The sequence below is a fragment of the Chelonoidis abingdonii genome, chromosome 8 (genome assembly GCF_003597395.2).
Source record: "Chelonoidis abingdonii isolate Lonesome George chromosome 8, CheloAbing_2.0, whole genome shotgun sequence".
Lineage (NCBI taxonomy): Eukaryota > Metazoa > Chordata > Testudines > Testudinidae > Chelonoidis > Chelonoidis abingdonii.
The window spans coordinates 5,465,552-5,483,544 of record NC_133776.1 but is presented as its reverse complement, the minus strand read 5'-3'; the positions used below and the strand labels follow the sequence as shown (position 1 = coordinate 5,483,544).

Genomic DNA, 17,993 nt, shown 5'->3' with positions numbered 1-17,993 from the left:
TTTTGCAAAGTTTTAATACTGTTCTGTTTTACAAGCAAATTTCTGGTTTAAAAAAACCCCACTGCATCATTTGCTCCACATTAGGCAAGAGAACTGGCTCATTAGGAGGGAGGTTACAAACCACTCTACGACCTGGTCTACACTACGGGGTTAGGTCGAATTTAGCTGCGTTAGGTGGATTTAAAAATGAACACATCCACAGAACCAACCCTGTTCTGTCGACCTAAAGGGCTTTTAAAAACGACTTCTGTACTCCTCCCCTGCAAGGGGAGTAGCGCTAAAATCGACTTTGCCGGGCTGAATCTGGGGTAGTGAGGATGCAAATTGACAGTACTGGCCTCCAAGAGCTATCCCAGAGTGCTCCATTGTGACCGCTTTGGAGAGCACTTTGAATTCTGATGCACTAGCCAGGTACACAGGAAAAGCTCTGGGAACTTTTGACTTTCATTTCCTTTTTGGTCAGCGTGGCAAACTCAGCAGCACAGATGACCATACAGTCCCCCCAGAATCGTAGAGTGTAGAATGTTGCTACGCTCCCCCTATCATCTCTGTCCCTGAGGTTATCGCAGATTAGAAGGCGAAAAAAAAACCCATAACCCAAAAGAAATACTCTCGATGATATGTTTTCGAGCTCATGCAATCCTCCCACATTGATGGGGGGTGCCCTTGGGGCACCCAGCCACTCCACTGCAGAGGATGGCCAAAGCAACAGAAGGCTGTCATTCAAACAATTTGATTTTTAGTGTGGCTACAATAAGCAATGTGGCCTTGCCCTTCCCTCCTTCCCCACCTGGGCTACATTGTCCGTTATCTAATTTTTTTTTAATTAAGAAAGAAAGAACACACGGTTTCAAAATAAAAGTTACTATATTTCAAAGGGGGGAGGGCGGTTGGCTTACAGGGAATTAAAATCAACAAAGGGGGTGGGTTTGCATTAAGGAGAAACACACAGAATTGTCACACAGAAACCTGGCCAGTCATGAAACTGGTTTTCAAAGCCTCTCTGATGCACAGCACGCTTTGCTGGGCTCTTCTAATTGCCCTGGTGTCTGGTGCAAAAACGACAGTCTGCTGTTGCTTACACGGAGGGAGAGGCAACTGACGAAATGTACCCCAAACCACCCACAACGTTTTTTGTCCTATCAGGCATTGGGAGCTTAACCCAGAATTCCAATATGTGGCAGAGACTGCGGGAACTGTGGGATAGTTACCCACAGTGCACTGCTCCGTAAGTCAATGCTAGGCATGGTAGTGAGGATGCACTCCGCTGACTTAATGCGCATAGTGTGGACATACGCAATCGACTGTATAAAATCGATTTCTAAAAATCAACTTCTACAAAATTGACCTAATTTTGCAGTGTAGACATATTGCAATAAAGCAAGCCCTGCAGGACAAGCAATCTCGTCCGCTGGGCTAGCAGCATGTTCAGCTTCAGGTTGAGGGCATGTGACAATCTTGCACTGCTTTTCAAAAGCCTTCCCCTGGCAGAATAGTTTGATGGAATCTATAAGAAGTTGAACATCTGATGGCAGGACTATTCAGCCCCGCTGTACAATGAAAGCACGGCATTCTGAGTTTTGAATGGTGCAAGAGAAGGGGGAAAAAAGGGAATCCTCTTTAAATTACTGAAAATACCCTTCAAGGATGCCCAAGTCCATTACGGATACAAATGCTACAGAACTCAAGTCACCCACCACAGAAACACAGCCACCTCTGGGGTGGAAATTGGTAGGCATTTCACAGTACACAGAAACACTACACAAACATTTGAGGATGGGAGTGAAGAATGAGGTAGACAACAGAGATTATGGGACAAACTAGCTGAGCTGGAATTTGGCCAGGACATGAAAATTAACACCTCCATGTGGAATCTTTAGTAACCATGAGTGGCAATTCTTGTTGCTAAATTGAGGGCTGATCTCAATGGAGAGATGTATATTCCTTGGTGAGGGTTTCAATGTTTTGTTAGCCAGGTGTTGTAGTACTGCTGAGAAACAGACCCTATAATTTGAATATATATCATCGAAACACAGCAATGGAATGAGGAACTGGCCAAACTGCATTCCACCGGAGGAAGAGTTTCATTAAGAGAAAAATTTTGTTTGCCGATGAACAGGGAGGGGCAGAGAATAAATTCCACTGCTTCATCAGGAGGCCTGCACAAAGCAAGAGGCTCAAGTGAGAATACCTTCAGACCAGGGCTGGAGGACAGTTTCAGAGCGGCATTGACTGAAGTCACCATGACTTTACTGAGACAGGTACCAAAGGAATTGAATGCCAGAACCTCAAGGCTTCCCTGCATAACACAGTTGGCTTTCTTTCTTCTGTGCCATCTCTCTAAACCTTGGAGGCGTTAGCACAGTCAGATGCCAGCAGTCATGTGCTGCCCTGCTTACAAGACTATTCCAGTATACTGCAATGTCTCCTCTGCTGACTCATAAGGAGACAACTACTATTAGGTTTGCACTCGACCAGCCACCCATTAGGGAGATTGGCAGTGAGAGCTACAGACAAGTCCTGTCACCAAAGACATTAAAAGGTAGACTGGGCAAATTACTAGAAACACTGAGCACTGCTGGGGTAGGATGAAGGTGGAACAGACATTATTCTAGAGTGAATGTTTCTTCCACCTTCATTATCTGTGATAGGATGTGTATACAGATTACATCAGCATATTAATTGATGTATTGGTTGTACAGCAGAAGCAACCAGAGGAGTTTGTGGGGGCTCTCTCGACTCTCTTGGTTGGGAGCTTTGATGACTATTTAGATTCCCCACGACTTTTACATGACCAAACAGCAGCAGTGATCCAGACTGCTTTTTGCGTCTGCAACCTCATGACCCATCTTCTCTCTCAGATGTGGATCATAATCAGGGCATTTGGCCTTGTCTACACATAAAAGGTTTGCTGGTGTAGATGTACCAGCAAACCCACTTTAATCGAAACAGTTTATTCCAGAAAAAAAGTCCTTTTGCTAGTATAACATATACAGTTTATTTCACTCAGGGAACTGATAACAGCAAAAGGACTTTTTTACATAACAGCGGCCATATTGGGTCATACCAAAGGTCCATCTAGCCCAGTATCCTGTCTTCCGACAGTGAGCAATGCCAGGTGCCCCAGAGGGAATGAACAGAACAGGGAATCAAGTGATCCATCCCCTGTTGCCCACTCCCAGCTTCTGGCAAACAGAGGCTAGGGACACCATCCCTGCCCATCCTGGCTAAGAGCCACTGATGGACCTATGCTCTATGAACTTATCCAGTTCTTTTTTGAAACCCAAGTTTCACTGGTTGATTGTGTGTTGCATGAAGAAGTACTTCCTTATATTTGTATTAAACCTGCTACCTATTAATTTAATTTGGTGGCCCCTTGTTCTTGTATTATGAGAAGGCGTAAATAACACTTCCTTATTTACTTTGTTTGTACCAGTCATTATTTTATAGACTTCTATCCATATCCCCCCTTAGTCATCTCTTTTCCAAGCTAAAAAGTTGCAGTCTTATTAATCTCTTCTCTTATGGCAGCCGTTACCATGTGGTCCAGCTATATTGACCTCTTGAACCTGATCCTGTGCTCCACTTAGTACTAAATCAAGAATTGCCTCTCCTCTTGTGGGTTCCAGAACTAGCTGCTCCAAGAAGCAGTCATTTAAGGTGCATCCCTCCCTGAGGTGACGTACTCAGGCAATATGGGGATAGTTGAAATCCTCCATTATTATTGCGTTTTTTATTTTAATAGCCTCTCTAATCTCCCTGAGCATTTCACAGTCACTATCATCATCCTGGTCAGGTGGTCTGTAATATATCCCTATGGCTATATTCTTATTATTCAAGCATGAAATCACTATCTGAGATTCTATAGTACAGTTTGGTTCCCATTCTACCAAGTTTCTGTGATGCCTATTATATCAATTTCCTCATTTAATACAAGGCATTCTAGTTCGACCGTCTGATTATTAAGATTTCTAGCATTGGTATATAAACTCTTTCATAACTTTTCACTTTTTAGCTGTCTGCCATTACATGATGTCATTGAATGGGACTTTTTTTCTTTTGACTGTTTCTCGAACTATTCTTACCAGAATACTTTTTGCTTCTCCATTAGGGCTTTGGCCAGAACAGCTACATTGGCATAAAGTCAGACCTTGTCTGACATAGCTATGCTGCCAAAAATTAAGCATAGATCAGGCCTATGTAACGTCTAGACTGGACGGCAATGTGCTCTAGCCGGGGCTACACCTTCACTCCATTTGGAAGACAAAAGCTAGTGCAGAACATGATGATTTTGGCCTTGTCTATCTTAAAAAAGTTTTGCTGCTTTAGCTATTCTGGTGTAGTTAAAGCAGCAAGCTACAATACTGTAAATTCGGTTATGCTGGTATGAAAGAGCTTATACCAGGTGCAGCTTGGCAGAGCAAAACAAGCTATACCAGCCTTATACTAGTGTCTTATACCAGTGTAACAGCTTCTACACTGAGGCCTTGGCTACACTGGTGCTTTACAGCACTGCAACTTTCTCGCTCGGGGTGTGAAAAAAACACCCCCCTGAGCACTGCAAGATACAGTGCTGTAAAGCGCCAGTGTAAATGGTGCCGCAGCGCTGGGAGCGCGGATCCCAGTGCTGCAAGCTAAACTCCATCAGGATGTGGAGCATGTGCAGCGCTGGGAGACCTCTCTCCCAGCGCTGACGCTGTGACCACACTAGCACTTCAAAGAGCTGCTGCGGCAGCACTTTGAAGTTTCAAGTGTAGCCATACCCTTAGGCTTTTACCAGCATAACAATGTTAGTTTAAAAAAAAAAAAAATCACATCTCATAACAACCATAGTTACGCTGGTTAAACTTTTTAAGGCTAAAGCAGGCCTTGTTTGTTAAATTTACCCCAGCCCTCTGAGATCTGTGGAGTTCAGTGTGTTGGGTTTCACCTACAAAGCCCTAAATGGTCTGAGACTGTCCTATCAGAGTCTCCCCCTGACCCCTCAAAAGCACACCACATCTGAAATCAGCAAAGGCACCTCAGCAAGAGCTTTTTTGGTATTTAAGAGAGCTGTGGGTAGGGCACTCTCCATAAAGGCCTTTTATCTTTGAAATTCACACCTCTCCTTGGTCCAAAATAACCCAAATGTGGTATTGATGGGCCATACGTGCCACACAGCCCATCTGCTGAAGCAGGAAAAAGGAAAGGAGAGAGGTGATAGGGGTAGGTTGTATAGGGCAGCAGTTCTCAAACTGTGAGTTGGGACCTCAAAGTGGGCCGTGATCTGATTTTAATGGGGTTGCCAGGGCCAGCATTAGACTTGCTGGAACCACTAAAACCCAAGCTCCACCTGCACCCCTGACCTGAGGCAGTGCCGCAAACTTGGGCTGTGGCCCTCTTTCCCCTCGATTCCAGGGGGCAGGGCTCTGACTGACACTCCTGGGGTCATGTAGTAACTTCATTGTCAGAAGGGGGGGTCGCGGTGCAGTGAAGTTTGGGAACCCCTGGTACAGGGAGTAGGAGGGGAGATTTTGATTTCTTACCTCTGTTTGCTGACTGGCACTTCATAGGAGGGATGGGGAGGTGTGCTGTGGTTTTGGTTTGGTAATGGAGTTTGGATTGTTTTTCTAAATTGATAACAGAGCCCTGAGAGGCCAGGGGTTTTTATTACTCCTATTTCAGTACATTTAAATCTAAACAAGTAGGTGGTTAGCTCTAGTGGTTTGCAAAATATTACACCTTCAAACTGTCTCTGCCTTGTCATGCTCCAGCACTGAGAATAATAAATTCCAGACACCAGATCAATGTAGTTTTAAATCCACACATTCAACAATGCTGACATACCGCACACATCTGCAGATGTGGAGAGAAGACTTTTTTTGGTCTGGATTTGAGACATAAACATGGTGCCCACATTAGCACAGAAGTCAAAAAAATAACAGTCCCTATCACACAACTAGATAAAACTCATTTGCGTACTCTGCTTCAAATCAATCAACCCTAATCTCTGACTGTCACCAGCCACAGGGAAGTGGAGCACATATGGGTGGGAGGCAGAGGGCAGGGTGTGGACTCTGCTTCTGTCATTACTATCAGAGATAAGGAAACTGAACAAAAGGAAGGACATGCAAAAGCAAATACTGTCATGGGGCACCCTTAGCAGACCTGTCTGGACGCAAGACTGCGCACTGGGATGAGGAAGGCAGGGAGGAAGCCATGTTAGTTTATGCTCCTCTCCTGGATAATCTAAGGCAGTGGCTCTCAAACTGGGGGCCATGAGGTTATTACATGGGGGGTCACGAGCTGCCATCCTCCACCCCAAATCCCGCTTTGCCTCCAGCATTTATAATGGTGTTAAATATATAAAAAAGTGTTCTTAATTTATAAGGGGGGGTCGCATTCAGAAGCTTGCTATGTGAAAAGGGTCACCAGTGAAAAAGTTTGAGAGCCACTGATCTAAGGGAGGAAGCCAAATCTCATTATATCACCCATTACACCCTACACATTCCCAACCAGTGCCCCCCGCAAACCAAGTATCCCCCCCAGCCATCCAAGCCAGGGTCCCTCAATGCCTCCAGAGCCAAGTACCCCCATGCTCCCCATCCAATAGCCCCCTCCCCCCGAACTAAGTGCCTCCTGTACTTACCCAAGACAGTGTCCCCTCAACATCCCCAAGCCTGGTACCCCCAGGTCCCCAGAACTGATTGCTCCCTGTATCCCATAGCCAGTGCCCCCATGCTCCCCAGCCAATAGCCCCCTCCAAGAACTACATGCCTCCTTTGCTTACCCAACCAGTGTCTCCTTAACCCCGCCACCCAGTGCCCCCATAACTAAGTGCCCCCTGTACCTATCTATCCCTCTCCAGAGTGACCCCAGCCACAGCCCTTCCAGAGCCTACTACTCCCCCACCCACCCAAGGCAGTGTCTCCTTAACCCTCACAGCCGGGTACCCCCTAGCCAGTGCCCCCCCTGGTCCCCAGCCAATAGGCCCCCAGAGCCGAATGCCCCCCACATCCACTCAAACCAGTGCCCCTTTAACCCTCACAGCCAAGTGCCTCCCAGCCAATGCCCCCCTGAACAGGGTACCCCAGCCAGTGCCCCCTCCCAACCAAGTACCGCCCCAAATCAGTCCCCTGAGCCAGCGACCCCCCAAGTAGGGCACCCCTCCTGGCCGGCGTGCCCCCCAAAACCGGACACCCCCCAGCCAGTGTACCTCCCCAAACAGGGCACCCCCCCCTATCACACAACTAGATAAAACTCATTTGCGTACTCTGCTTCAAATCAATCAACCCTAATCTCTGACTGTCACCAGCCACAGGGAAGTGGAGCACATATGGGTGGGAGGCAGAGGGCAGGGTGTGGACTCTGCTTCTGTCATTACTATCAGAGATAAGGAAACTGAACAAAAGGAAGGACATGCAAAAGCAAATACTGTCATGGGGCACCCTTAGCAGACCTGTCTGGACGCAAGACTGCGCACTGGGATGAGGAAGGCAGGGAGGAAGCCATGTTAGTTTATGCTCCTCTCCTGGATAATCTAAGGCAGTGGCTCTCAAACTGGGGGCCATGAGGTTATTACATGGGGGGTCACGAGCTGCCATCCTCCACCCCAAATCCCGCTTTGCCTCCAGCATTTATAATGGTGTTAAATATATAAAAAAGTGTTCTTAATTTATAAGGGGGGGTCGCATTCAGAAGCTTGCTATGTGAAAAGGGTCACCACCCCGACGCCAGCAGTACCCCCCCCCTAAACAGGGCACCCCTCCTAGCCAGTGTCCCCCCCAGCCAGTGCCCCCCCAACAGGGCACCCCTCTAGCCAGTGTCCCCCCAGACATGCCCCCCCCAAACAGGGCACCCTTCCTAGCGCAGTGTCCCCCCAACACTTCCCGAAGAGGGCGCCCCCCCCAGCGAGTGTCCCCCGAAACCGCCCCCCCAGCCAGGACACCCCAGGCGGCGCCCCCGGCCCGTGCCCCGGGAACGGGCCCCCCCGCTCTGACCTGCCGGCCGCTCCCTGCCTCCCTCGCACGCCAGCGGGCGGCAGCCCAGGACGCTGCGTGTCGGGTCGGGCCGGACCGCACGGGAAGGGACCAGCCGCGCGCAGCGGCTCCAGCGGGGCCCCCGGGAAACCGCAGCCGGCAGCAGCGTTCCGGCCAAGCCTCGGGCCGGCCCCGGCGCGCTGGGCTTGTTATTGTAGGGTCGCCAGCGGACCCCGGCCCTGACCTGCCAAGGTGTGGTAGTGTTACCAGTGGGCCCCGCCTTTGGTGTTGTCGGGGTCACTGCACACCCAGGGAGGGCGACCAGACAGCAAGTATAAAAAAATCAGGACGGGGGTGGGGGGCAATAGATACCTATGTAAGAAAAAGCCCCCCAAATCAGGACTGTCCCTATGAAATTGGGACATCTGGTTACCTTCAACCCAGAGCCACGTGAGCTAGGAGCTATAAGAGGATCACTTATGGGTGGCAGGCCCTGTGCACGAGCTTTGTTATTGTAGGGTTGCTGATGGCTTCTATGTTTACTATTGCTGGGATTCTGAGGGGCCCAGTTTTCCGAAGGAGGTTGCTGGTGGGCTCTGAGTTCTGCAAAGAGTTTTGTTATCCTGGAGTTGCTAGTAGTCCAGCCCCCGCTCCCACACATTTTAGGGTCACTCATTAATTCTCAGACTGTGCAGGACACAGATTAGAATGGAGGGTCACACTCATGACCGCAAGATGCCCAGACTGAGTTTGTTAAGTCAGAGTTATTCCTAAGCAGTGGATCGTGTGCATCATAAGAACGGCCATACTGCTTCAGATCAGTGGTCCATCTAGCTCAGTATCCTGTCTTCTTACAGTGCCTGGGGCCAGATGCTTCAGAGAAAATGGACAGAAAAGGGCAATTATCTAGTGATCCATTCCCCATCATCCAGTCCCAACTTCTGGCAGTCAGGGGTTTAGGAACATCTAAGGGTTTAGGGGTTGCATTCCTGACTATCTTGACTAATAGCCATTGGCAGACCTATCCTCCATGAACTTATCTAATTTGTTTTTGAACCCAGTTATACTTTTGGCCTTCACAACATCCCTTGGCAACGAGTTCCACAGGTTGACCATATTTGACCTGTGAGTGCTTAGCCACCTACTAGGTTTGTTTGCCAACCTGGGTTCCCCATGAGGTGCGTTATTTGCATACTTAATATCAGCCCAGGGCTGCATGGACAAGAGTGTGTTTCAAGCTCTGCACCCACTGCAACATAAACACAGCTCTAGCATTTTAATCAGTGTCCGAATCTTAGCAATTGTAGCATATCACACATAGAAAAGGTGTGGCACATATCAGTTACTCACAACAAACTGTATAGCGTCTGTCGAGGCTCTGATGATGTAGGCAGTTGACAAGGGCATCATCTTTGAGGTGGATGGAAAATCTTGATGAACTGACATGAGGGCTTTGAGATCAGTGAGGAAAGCACCTGCCTGAGGAGCTGGAGTAGGAGCCTATGAAACTCTTTCCCTTCATAAGAGGAGGCTTTGCTTAACTTACCCAGCGTGGCAATGGTGGAGGAGTTTCCTCCTCCTGTGAGTCCCACGGCTTCCCGGTGGAGTCTTGGCTACGTGCAGAAGATACAGTCCGATCGCGCCACTTTGACTCAAAGTCCAACCCTGTGACAGAGAAGGAGGAGGCAGGCTGGCAGCACATAGGACACAGTTCTCCCTCTAATGTTCCTGGAAAGGGAGCCTCACACACTGAGCACCTTTTGGATTTGCTGTGGTGCTTTCGCGGGCCATCTGCCATTCTGAGGGTGCAGAAGAAGCCTGACAAGGTGGGTGCCAGAAAGGCGAGAGGGATTAAAACCTCAGCGATCCACCGGAAGGGAGGAAGAGAGACAAGATTTAAAGCAAAGGCAGCTGCAGTAGTTCCACTGCTGGAAGAAGGGTTGGAAATGAGGGGCGGGGCTTGGTGTGGGGCAGGATTCCCAGGCAATAGTGCTGTGGGGCCTCTGAGCGCCACAACGGGGAGACATATCCCATTTATGGAGGACTGCGTATGTCAGGAAGTGACAGGTTCTTACCATTGCTGGGGCCAGCCACTAGAGGGAGACAACCACATGCACTAGGTCTCATTTTACACCCAAATATCTGCCTTCGGGCTAGAAGCCCATTGCTTTGCCTTGAGGCCTGGAAGACCCTTGGTGTGTTAATGGATTCTATTAGCGAACAAAACCAAACCTAGAAATGCAAGGATGCTGCACCACAACTTGTACATGAACTTATCTAAGCAACTCGCATAGTTGGGGCAAAGTACTGTGCTGCAGAATGTTTTGTGCTGATACAAGTTTTCTCTAGAGCATGAGCTGTTACATTTTTTTCTTGAAAAAGGGGGAAGATACTGTCAGTTAGCTTGGGTAGGTTATAGTAGGGTTGTGTGATGGAGTTCAATTTAACAGGAACTTTAAACTTTTCTTTTGTAAAAATCTCATTTTCATGAGAAATCTATTTTTCCCACAATGGTTTGGTAAAAAATGAATTGGTATAGAAAGAATAAGAGTTTAAAAATCACTCCTTCTGGTGTCTTTTCACTGGATTGTCTCACTTTTCTTTGTACCTCAACTTCAGCCAACTTGCAGCGTTAAAGCAAAATAAATTCCCAAATGCATGAATGAGTGACCGTCAGATGTGCTGACTGGTCACTGCCAAGGTTCTGTAGCAGAGTTCAAGCTGGATGAAACCAGGGTACATCTGGCTTTTGGGTAGCTGTTGGAGATGGGAGTGAAGTGTTATGGCACACTGGAGCATGTTAGCTTTACTGTTGCAGACGATATGAAGTTGGAAAGGAATGCACATCTTTCCCCTTAATTTCCCTGTTTTTAAGGGTTTGGATGGAGGAACACGCCCTGCTGCAACCTTAATTGTCACTAAACGTAGGTTTTGTTCGCTAATTTATGCTGTGGTAGCATCCAGTGACCCCACTCAGCACTGGAGTGCTACATGGACTCTGCATGGACAAAGAAATAGACTGGGTCCCTGCCCCATAGTGCTTAGAAACTGGTGCCACAATCCTGCAACCACTTAAGCACGTGCTTAACTTGGCAATGAGATAACTCAGATACTAAAATTAAGCATGTGAGTTGTCGTGCTTGCAGGATCTGGGCCTAATGTGAAACAAGACGCAACCAGTGAGTTTAGCAAATGACAGGAAGGAAGGATGAGGGTAACAGTAATAGAATCATTAGTCACGCAGGCTAATAATGAGTCCGCCTTAATGGCTCTGAATCATTTTAATTGTTTTTCTTCCTAAATATCAGATCTCCCAGATTGGCCAATTAACGTTAGCTAGATTGAACTGTGGTTTCTTACAGGCATCACAGCCATAGGTGGTCTTAAGGAGGGATTTACAAGAGGACAGAATAGTGGCTATCTGGCCTAGCTGAAAGAGGGCATTCTAGCCGTAGCAGGAAACATGGAGACGTGTGGGAGAAGCAGCTATATGAACATTCAAGGCTGGTGTATTTGGTGGACTGGAGGGAGCAGATGCTAGCACTAGAAGAGACAAGATAAGATACATAGGAATGGACAAAACTGGGGAAAGGTATAATATATATATTTGTTTTTATTATATTACATTGCTTATAAATATTTATTATATTATGGAAACAAGTCACTACTAATAAAAGCAATCTAGTCCTTTTAAGGCACTATATCTGGCTTCTAGGAGTTAATAAATCCATTTTGCACAAAGCAGGAAGGATGATTAAAAGGACAAAAGAAAAACAATATGCTACAAAGCTATATTTATACAAGCAGGAAAGAAGAGGAAGTTGTGGACACAGTGTATTGTACAGATACAGTGAGCATGCTATGTACAATTGTAAGTCTGCTACTTTGAGAAAACATGAGTACAAATTATTGAAGAAAACCAAACAAACTAAAAATCCTCTCTACAATTACTGTAGTTCCTTTCTGTGGTCTTCACTGGCATCAGTAGTAGAAACAGCCAAATGCAGCTACCACGCAGAACAGACTGTCCTGAGAAAACAAGAGAGAATGATATTAGTTTTACCAAAAGTGCACTCCTCTCACTGAAACAATATTGAAGCCCAACTAAAAGTTCAAAGTGAAAGGAATGTTTTGCTATTCAGTACAGCCTGTTCTTGGCAGAGGAACGGGTTTGCTGAAAGATTAAATTTTTGTGATGTCCTTAATTTGGTGTAAAGAAAATCTAGAAGAGAACTTGGAGCATTTTTTTTTAAACAGACTAAAACAACTTTCACACCAAGTTTGTCTTTTATTTTAAAGTAATTTTATTATTCACTAAAAACTCAGAAATCCTGATGCTGCAGCTATCCTGTGTTACAAACTGAATTCATATGAAGGGCCAAATTCTGCCTTTGGATGCTTGCGTGCTGCTAATGAGAGCTGTGTGCATATACCCAGTGTCTCACTAACTGGTTAAAGAGGATAAACAACACAGGCTTCAAGTTTTGCAGGAGACATCCTTCTAATACCTGATTCACTTTTAACTGCTTACTTAGAATGTAAGCAGGGCTTTTCTTCTTCTTCTCAGCACCCCAATATTATCTTCATTTTGCAGAGAGGTTCAGTGACTAGTTCAAGGTCAGAAGACAGTCAGTGGCAAAGCTCAGGATATCCTGGTTTCCAGTCCTGTACTCTGACTAGCAAAGCATTAAACATGGCCTTAGGTAACTTTACCTCCCTATGCTGCAGTTTCCCTAGCTATAAAATGGAGCTAAGGATACCTACCTCTTTTATAGAAATCATAGAATATCAGGGTTGGAAGGGAGCTCAGAAGGTCATCTAGTCCAACCCCCTGCTCAAAGCAGGACCAATCCCCAGGCAGATTTTTACCCCAAATCCCTAAATGGCCCCCTCAAGGATTGAACTCCCAATGCTGGGTTTAGCAGGCTAATGCTCAAACCACTGAGCTATGAGTGCTTTGAGATCTTGGATGCAAAGCACGATGTAAGATCTAAGTATTACAGTATCATCATCAAGATGAAAAAATTGCAAATACTCACATTCATAAAAACATCCTGTGCATAGTTGTCAGTGTCAGCATCCCAGAAACATCGTGCAGCCATGCTAAACAAATGAATTGGGACAAAGCCATTAACACGCTACATCTGGGGGTAAACTGAGATATAAATGTCTGCTCACTACTAACTCTCCCTGAAAACCAAGAGCTGTTTTTCTTTAAAGAACACAACCAGCTCTTTTGGACTTGGGAATGTGTCTTTGTGCTGGGTGAAGTTAGGGAGAGCATTACTTGCAATTTCCCCACCTCAAACACTATCTGAGTCAATAAGAGCACAGGGTGGGCCAACTTGATACCCCAGAGCAAAGAACTTAGCGTCACAGGTTGTCAGACCAGAGGGGACCATTATGATAAATCTAGTCCATCCTCCTGCATAACAGGCCAGAGAATTTCCTCCAATGGTTTATACACCAAGTCAAGGGCACCAGAATATTTGTAGAAGTGAAGGGGCCACCGGTGCTGGAACTAGGGAGGTCCAGGGGTCCTGCCCCCCACTTTTTAACATGGCTGTAGTTTGGGGAGTAAGGGGTTGCATTGCTCCCCCAAAGTGGAAGTCCTGGGCAGCCATGGAGCAGCACCAGCAGGGGATGTGCTTGGCAGTGGCGCTGCTCACCCAAACTGCCCGCCTTCGTCCAGCACTGCCCCACTGCCCTCCAAACTATGCCCGTATTAAGAAGTCAGGGGGCCATGGCCTCCTGGTCCCCCAGTTCTGGTGCTGTTGCATGAAGCTCAACACCACAGGATTAATCAGATTGGATTACATCATTGGTCCATCGAGTTTGGTATCCTGCTTCAGATAGTGGCCAGCATGGAGATGGTTCAGAGGAGGGGGACCACCACACACACATTATATCTCACCAAATGTACAACGCTGTAAAGCGCAGGGAAGAGATATTCTTTCCTGACCTCTAATCAGCTTACACAAAGGGTATGAGATCTGATTACCCTTATCTGTTGCATTGATCTCATTGAGGAGCACACAGAGGCTGGAGATAAACACAGCAGATATAGATTGCCTACTTCCTGGGTTGTTCAACACCAGCTCTTTTCTTAGCTCAGCACTAGTGGAAGCCACAATCTTTCTGTGTCAACACGTAAGAATTCTTCATTAATCACCAGCATCTGGGGCCATATTTTCTAGTGCTCAGCACCCACAATTGAGGTCAGATTTTTAAGAGAATTCCACAGGTTGGGTGCAGAGCTCTTTTGAAAGTCTAGACACCTATTCGGGGGCCTAAATGGGAACTGGGCACTTTTGAAAATCTGGCCCTTAGTAAATTGCTGCCTAACAAGAGGATATGACCAGCCTTGCTTTGCTACCTACAGCAGAGAGACCCCTGTCACGTGAGCTATGTTTTATAGATTTTAAGTCCAGAAGGGACGATAGTGAATATCCGGTCTGACCTCCTATATAACACTTTCCTGTCTCCGATAATTAGGAGCAAGGGGGTTGCTGTATTAATTCTTGATGAGGATGACAAAAGCAAGACACCTGAAATGCACAGAACTTACTTCACTCCTTCACCTCTCTGTTCTCCAATCACAACCTGCACCACCATTTTATATCGGTGAAATCCCTCCACTGCAGAGTAAAAGGGAGAAAAACGAACAATTTCAAAATGGAAGAGTACAGAATTTTATTATCGTCAGACAAGACACAGGGAGAGAGCTATTTATTTTGTAACTAGAAACCCTCAGTTTCCAATGAGTAGTGAAACAAATGCTACGTACAGTCAGGGCCGGTGCAACCACTAGGTGGCCACCTAGGGTGCTTAGTGGTTGAGGGCGCCTAAAAGCCCGCTCAGGTGAGGAGGTGGAGTGGAGGTGAGCTGGGGAGGGGGGGGGCAGGGAGCGGAGGGCCGCCCGCAGTAATGGGGGGAGGGGGCCACACAGGGGAACCGTTCCCTGCCCCAGATCACCTCCACTCTGCCTCCTCTGCTGAGCACACAGGCCCCGCTCTAATTCTCCTCCAATTGGCGCCGCAAGCCTGGGAGGGGAGAATTAGAGAGGTGCTGGCCTGCTCGGTGGAGTAGAGCTGGGGCGGGCTCCCCGGGCAGGGTTAGCTGCCACGAAGTGTGTGTGTGGGCTCCCTGGGTGGGGATAGCTGCTGTGTAGGGGGAGTGGCGCAAGGTGGAAGTTTTGCCTAGGGCGCGAAACTTCCTGGCACCGGCCCTGCGTACACTGGATAAGCTGCCTAATGGCCTCACTTTCATAAGTGCTAAGCACCAGAATCCTATTCAAATAAATGGGAGTTGCAGGTGCTCAGCACCTTTGAAACACAGGCTAGGGAGAGGAAAGACTCTCAGATACATTCAACACCAACCATACCAATTAGACAACTTTCCAGGGTTAAAAAAAAAACAAAAAAACCACCACCCAAAAAAAGAGTCAGAGTAGAAGCGAGGCTGCTACATGAAACCCAGAAGGTTCAGGTAATCTGAATTATTTTAAATTGAGGAAATTTATTGCTGTTTCTGCCATGTATTACTAGTATCTTTAAGGTTCCTGTTTTAGTAGTAGAGGCCTCAAGAGCATGCATAGATCTGAGCTACATGACCTACAAACTGTCTGGCTCTAGTCCAAAAGAACAGCAAAGAGATACCGTCAGGGTATGGGTGATACCCAATTTGGTAGAGGGGGTGAAACTGGCAACGCACCAGAAATGCAAGAGCCAAAACAAATTTTCTTCAAATAGAACAAAAATGCCAGTGCCTCTATCTTCAATAAGGCAAGACTCCAGCATGCTACACTCCATTTGTATCTCAGCTGCAAGATGCAGCGTGACATGCTAGATCTGGTAGTGCTCACAGTGTCATTCCTCATTCAAGATGATAGCACACATAGAAGTCAGGCAAAATCCCATGGGCTGTATTGGGCCACTCCTGCCTCAGAGCATCATGTACATATTTATAAAGCACTGAAATCGGGTCCTGGGTATATTAGCTCAGACTACATATGCTACATAAGCTATTTTAAAATTAGCATATCTGTAAGGGAGTTCTAAAACACACTGTTAATGCAGGAACTCATGATATTTTGGTTCTCTTGCTGCAAAGGCAGGCAGCCGAGGGAGTACAACCCTATTCCCAAAATGATGATGTTGACTCTCATCTGGGTTGTTATTCCAGCATTGGACATGGGGAACATTTAATGAGTCCTGAAATAACTTCTGGAATCCAAAACATGCAAAGCAAAGTTCTGAAACAACACTGCCTTGATGCAACATGCCATCAGTACACGACCACATCATGACCCACAGCCTCTTGCTCCCTAGTCTCTTACCTCTCCCTCAGCTGCTCCCAATGAGTCTGATTCCCAGTGTGGTCCCTTTGGACCTGATTCTGATCTCATTTACATCAGGCTAAACCAGGAGTGATTCCATTTATGGAAGTGAGGTCAGAATCAGGTCCTGGTCTCTCTCGCCAACTCTCAGTTATGTCCCTTCTTCCATGCTACTCATGCTCCATGAGTTCTACTTCTTCCATGATACTTCCTAAGCTGATCTGTCTCACCAGTGGGTCTATAAGTAATCAGATTAGTCTGAATTAAATGTTAAGATTTTGAGGGCTGAGACCAAGTCGTGAAGCACCATATACATATATACTAGTTTATTAAATAATATTAGGTTGTGGTCAGTCATCAGTGAATGAGGAGTTTTAAAGAATAGAGGAGAGAATCAATACTTGCAAAAAGAAAAGAACAAATTCAGTAAGGAAAGAGGCAGTTTCCCCACCAATCCTCATTACCTTTCAGTCTATCTTTAATTGTCTCTGATAAGGACTGTGTGAGCTCTGGCGTTTCCTCTGGGTTGTATTGCACATTGGCTAGATTCTCTTTCATTATTGCATGGATGCACTCTTTTACTGCAGAAGATCGAAATCTAACGGGAAAAAAATCCTAAATCTCAGAAAGTTCACAGTACAGGATGAAATGTAGCTATGTTGGAAAAATTCACCTTTCATTCTTGGCAAGTGGAAATGCATGAAAAGAGCTGCAAAAGTGGAAGCTAGTTAACCAACCTCGCAAAACTGTACACCCCAATCAACTATACAGATAGGCAAATAAAATCTAACATTGGATCATAGTCATATTGTGACAGTGTGGACTAGGCCCAAAGGCCCCCTGAAGGAAGCCTCAGGGTTCTGCCAAAGCCATCCCAGGAAAGGAGCAGTAGAGAGGTTCTCCAAGCAGCCTAGAGTGGCTGCAGGTGGAAGCAGCCAATCAGGGCCCAGGAGGGCTGTATAAAAGGAACTGCAGAGCAGAGCTGTAGAACAAACTGCAGGTCTGGCCAAGCAGCAGGACCATGGATAGCCAAGTCTGCTGGCAGGGACTGGGCCTGAGGAGGGCTACAGAAAGATAGTGTCTCCAGGGAGGAGGTCTTGGGGATATGGTCCCATACCAGGGCTGGCCTATTTAAAGACTAAAGCCCAAGGAGGGCTAGAGAGAGACAGGCCCCCATGGACTGTAAACCCCAGAAAGGGTTTATGCTGGCTAATGTGTCACTTGGCTGGAGGGCTGATTCACTCAAAATGCACCTGAGAGCCACAAAAGGGGTCTCCAGACCTAAAGAATGCAGACACACCCAACCAGAAGGGGGAACTTCCGCGAGGGGGGTGCCAACCCTGTTACACATACCTGCAAGCATAGAGGAGAAGGGTCATGGTCCACACTCATCTTCCCTTCCCCACACAGTACTGAGGGGACAGCCACTGGGGGGCAATGTCCACCTCCCACCTCTCCTCTGGACCTCACAAAAAGGGTGGTCAGGGAGGTGGGGCGGGGAAGGGGCAGGACTGAAGATTTGTGACCCAGAACCTTGATTTCCTCTCCTGCCTTCTCTGCTCCCCATCCTCCCCACTCCAACCCTCAACCCCTCCTCACCCCCAGGGCCCTCACTGCTCCCCAACCCCTCCTCACCCCCAGGGCCCTCACTGCTCCCCATCCCCCAACCCGTCCCCACCCCCAGGGCCCTCACCGCC

At 47.1% G+C, this 17,993-nt stretch overlaps 2 protein-coding genes across 4 annotated transcripts in view; both read right to left on the bottom strand.

Annotated features, from left to right (window-relative positions):
- The window catches only part of PCYT1A (phosphate cytidylyltransferase 1A, choline), a 47,218-nt gene extending 39,122 nt beyond the window's left edge, over positions 1 to 8,096 (bottom strand). For 2 of the 3 annotated variants that reach the window (XM_075068330.1, XM_075068329.1), the window contains exon 1: positions 7,980 to 8,096. The gene's annotated coding sequence lies outside the window, so the exon portion shown is untranslated. The remainder of the gene's footprint in view (positions 1 to 7,979) is intronic. The other variant, XM_075068331.1, reaches the window with a different exon arrangement.
- A 3,111-nt stretch (positions 8,097 to 11,207) lies between these two features.
- On the bottom strand, positions 11,208 to 16,917 carry DYNLT2B (dynein light chain Tctex-type 2B). The gene is made up of 4 exons (XM_032777297.2): positions 16,761 to 16,917; positions 14,527 to 14,596; positions 12,998 to 13,061; positions 11,208 to 11,987 (listed from the first exon to the last, which is right to left on the bottom strand). The coding sequence occupies exons 1-4, from the start codon at positions 16,852 to 16,854 to the stop codon at positions 11,940 to 11,942; spliced, it is 276 nt and encodes a 91-aa protein (XP_032633188.1). The 5' UTR covers positions 16,855 to 16,917; the 3' UTR covers positions 11,208 to 11,939.
- Positions 16,918 to 17,993: the final 1,076 nt, after the last annotated feature.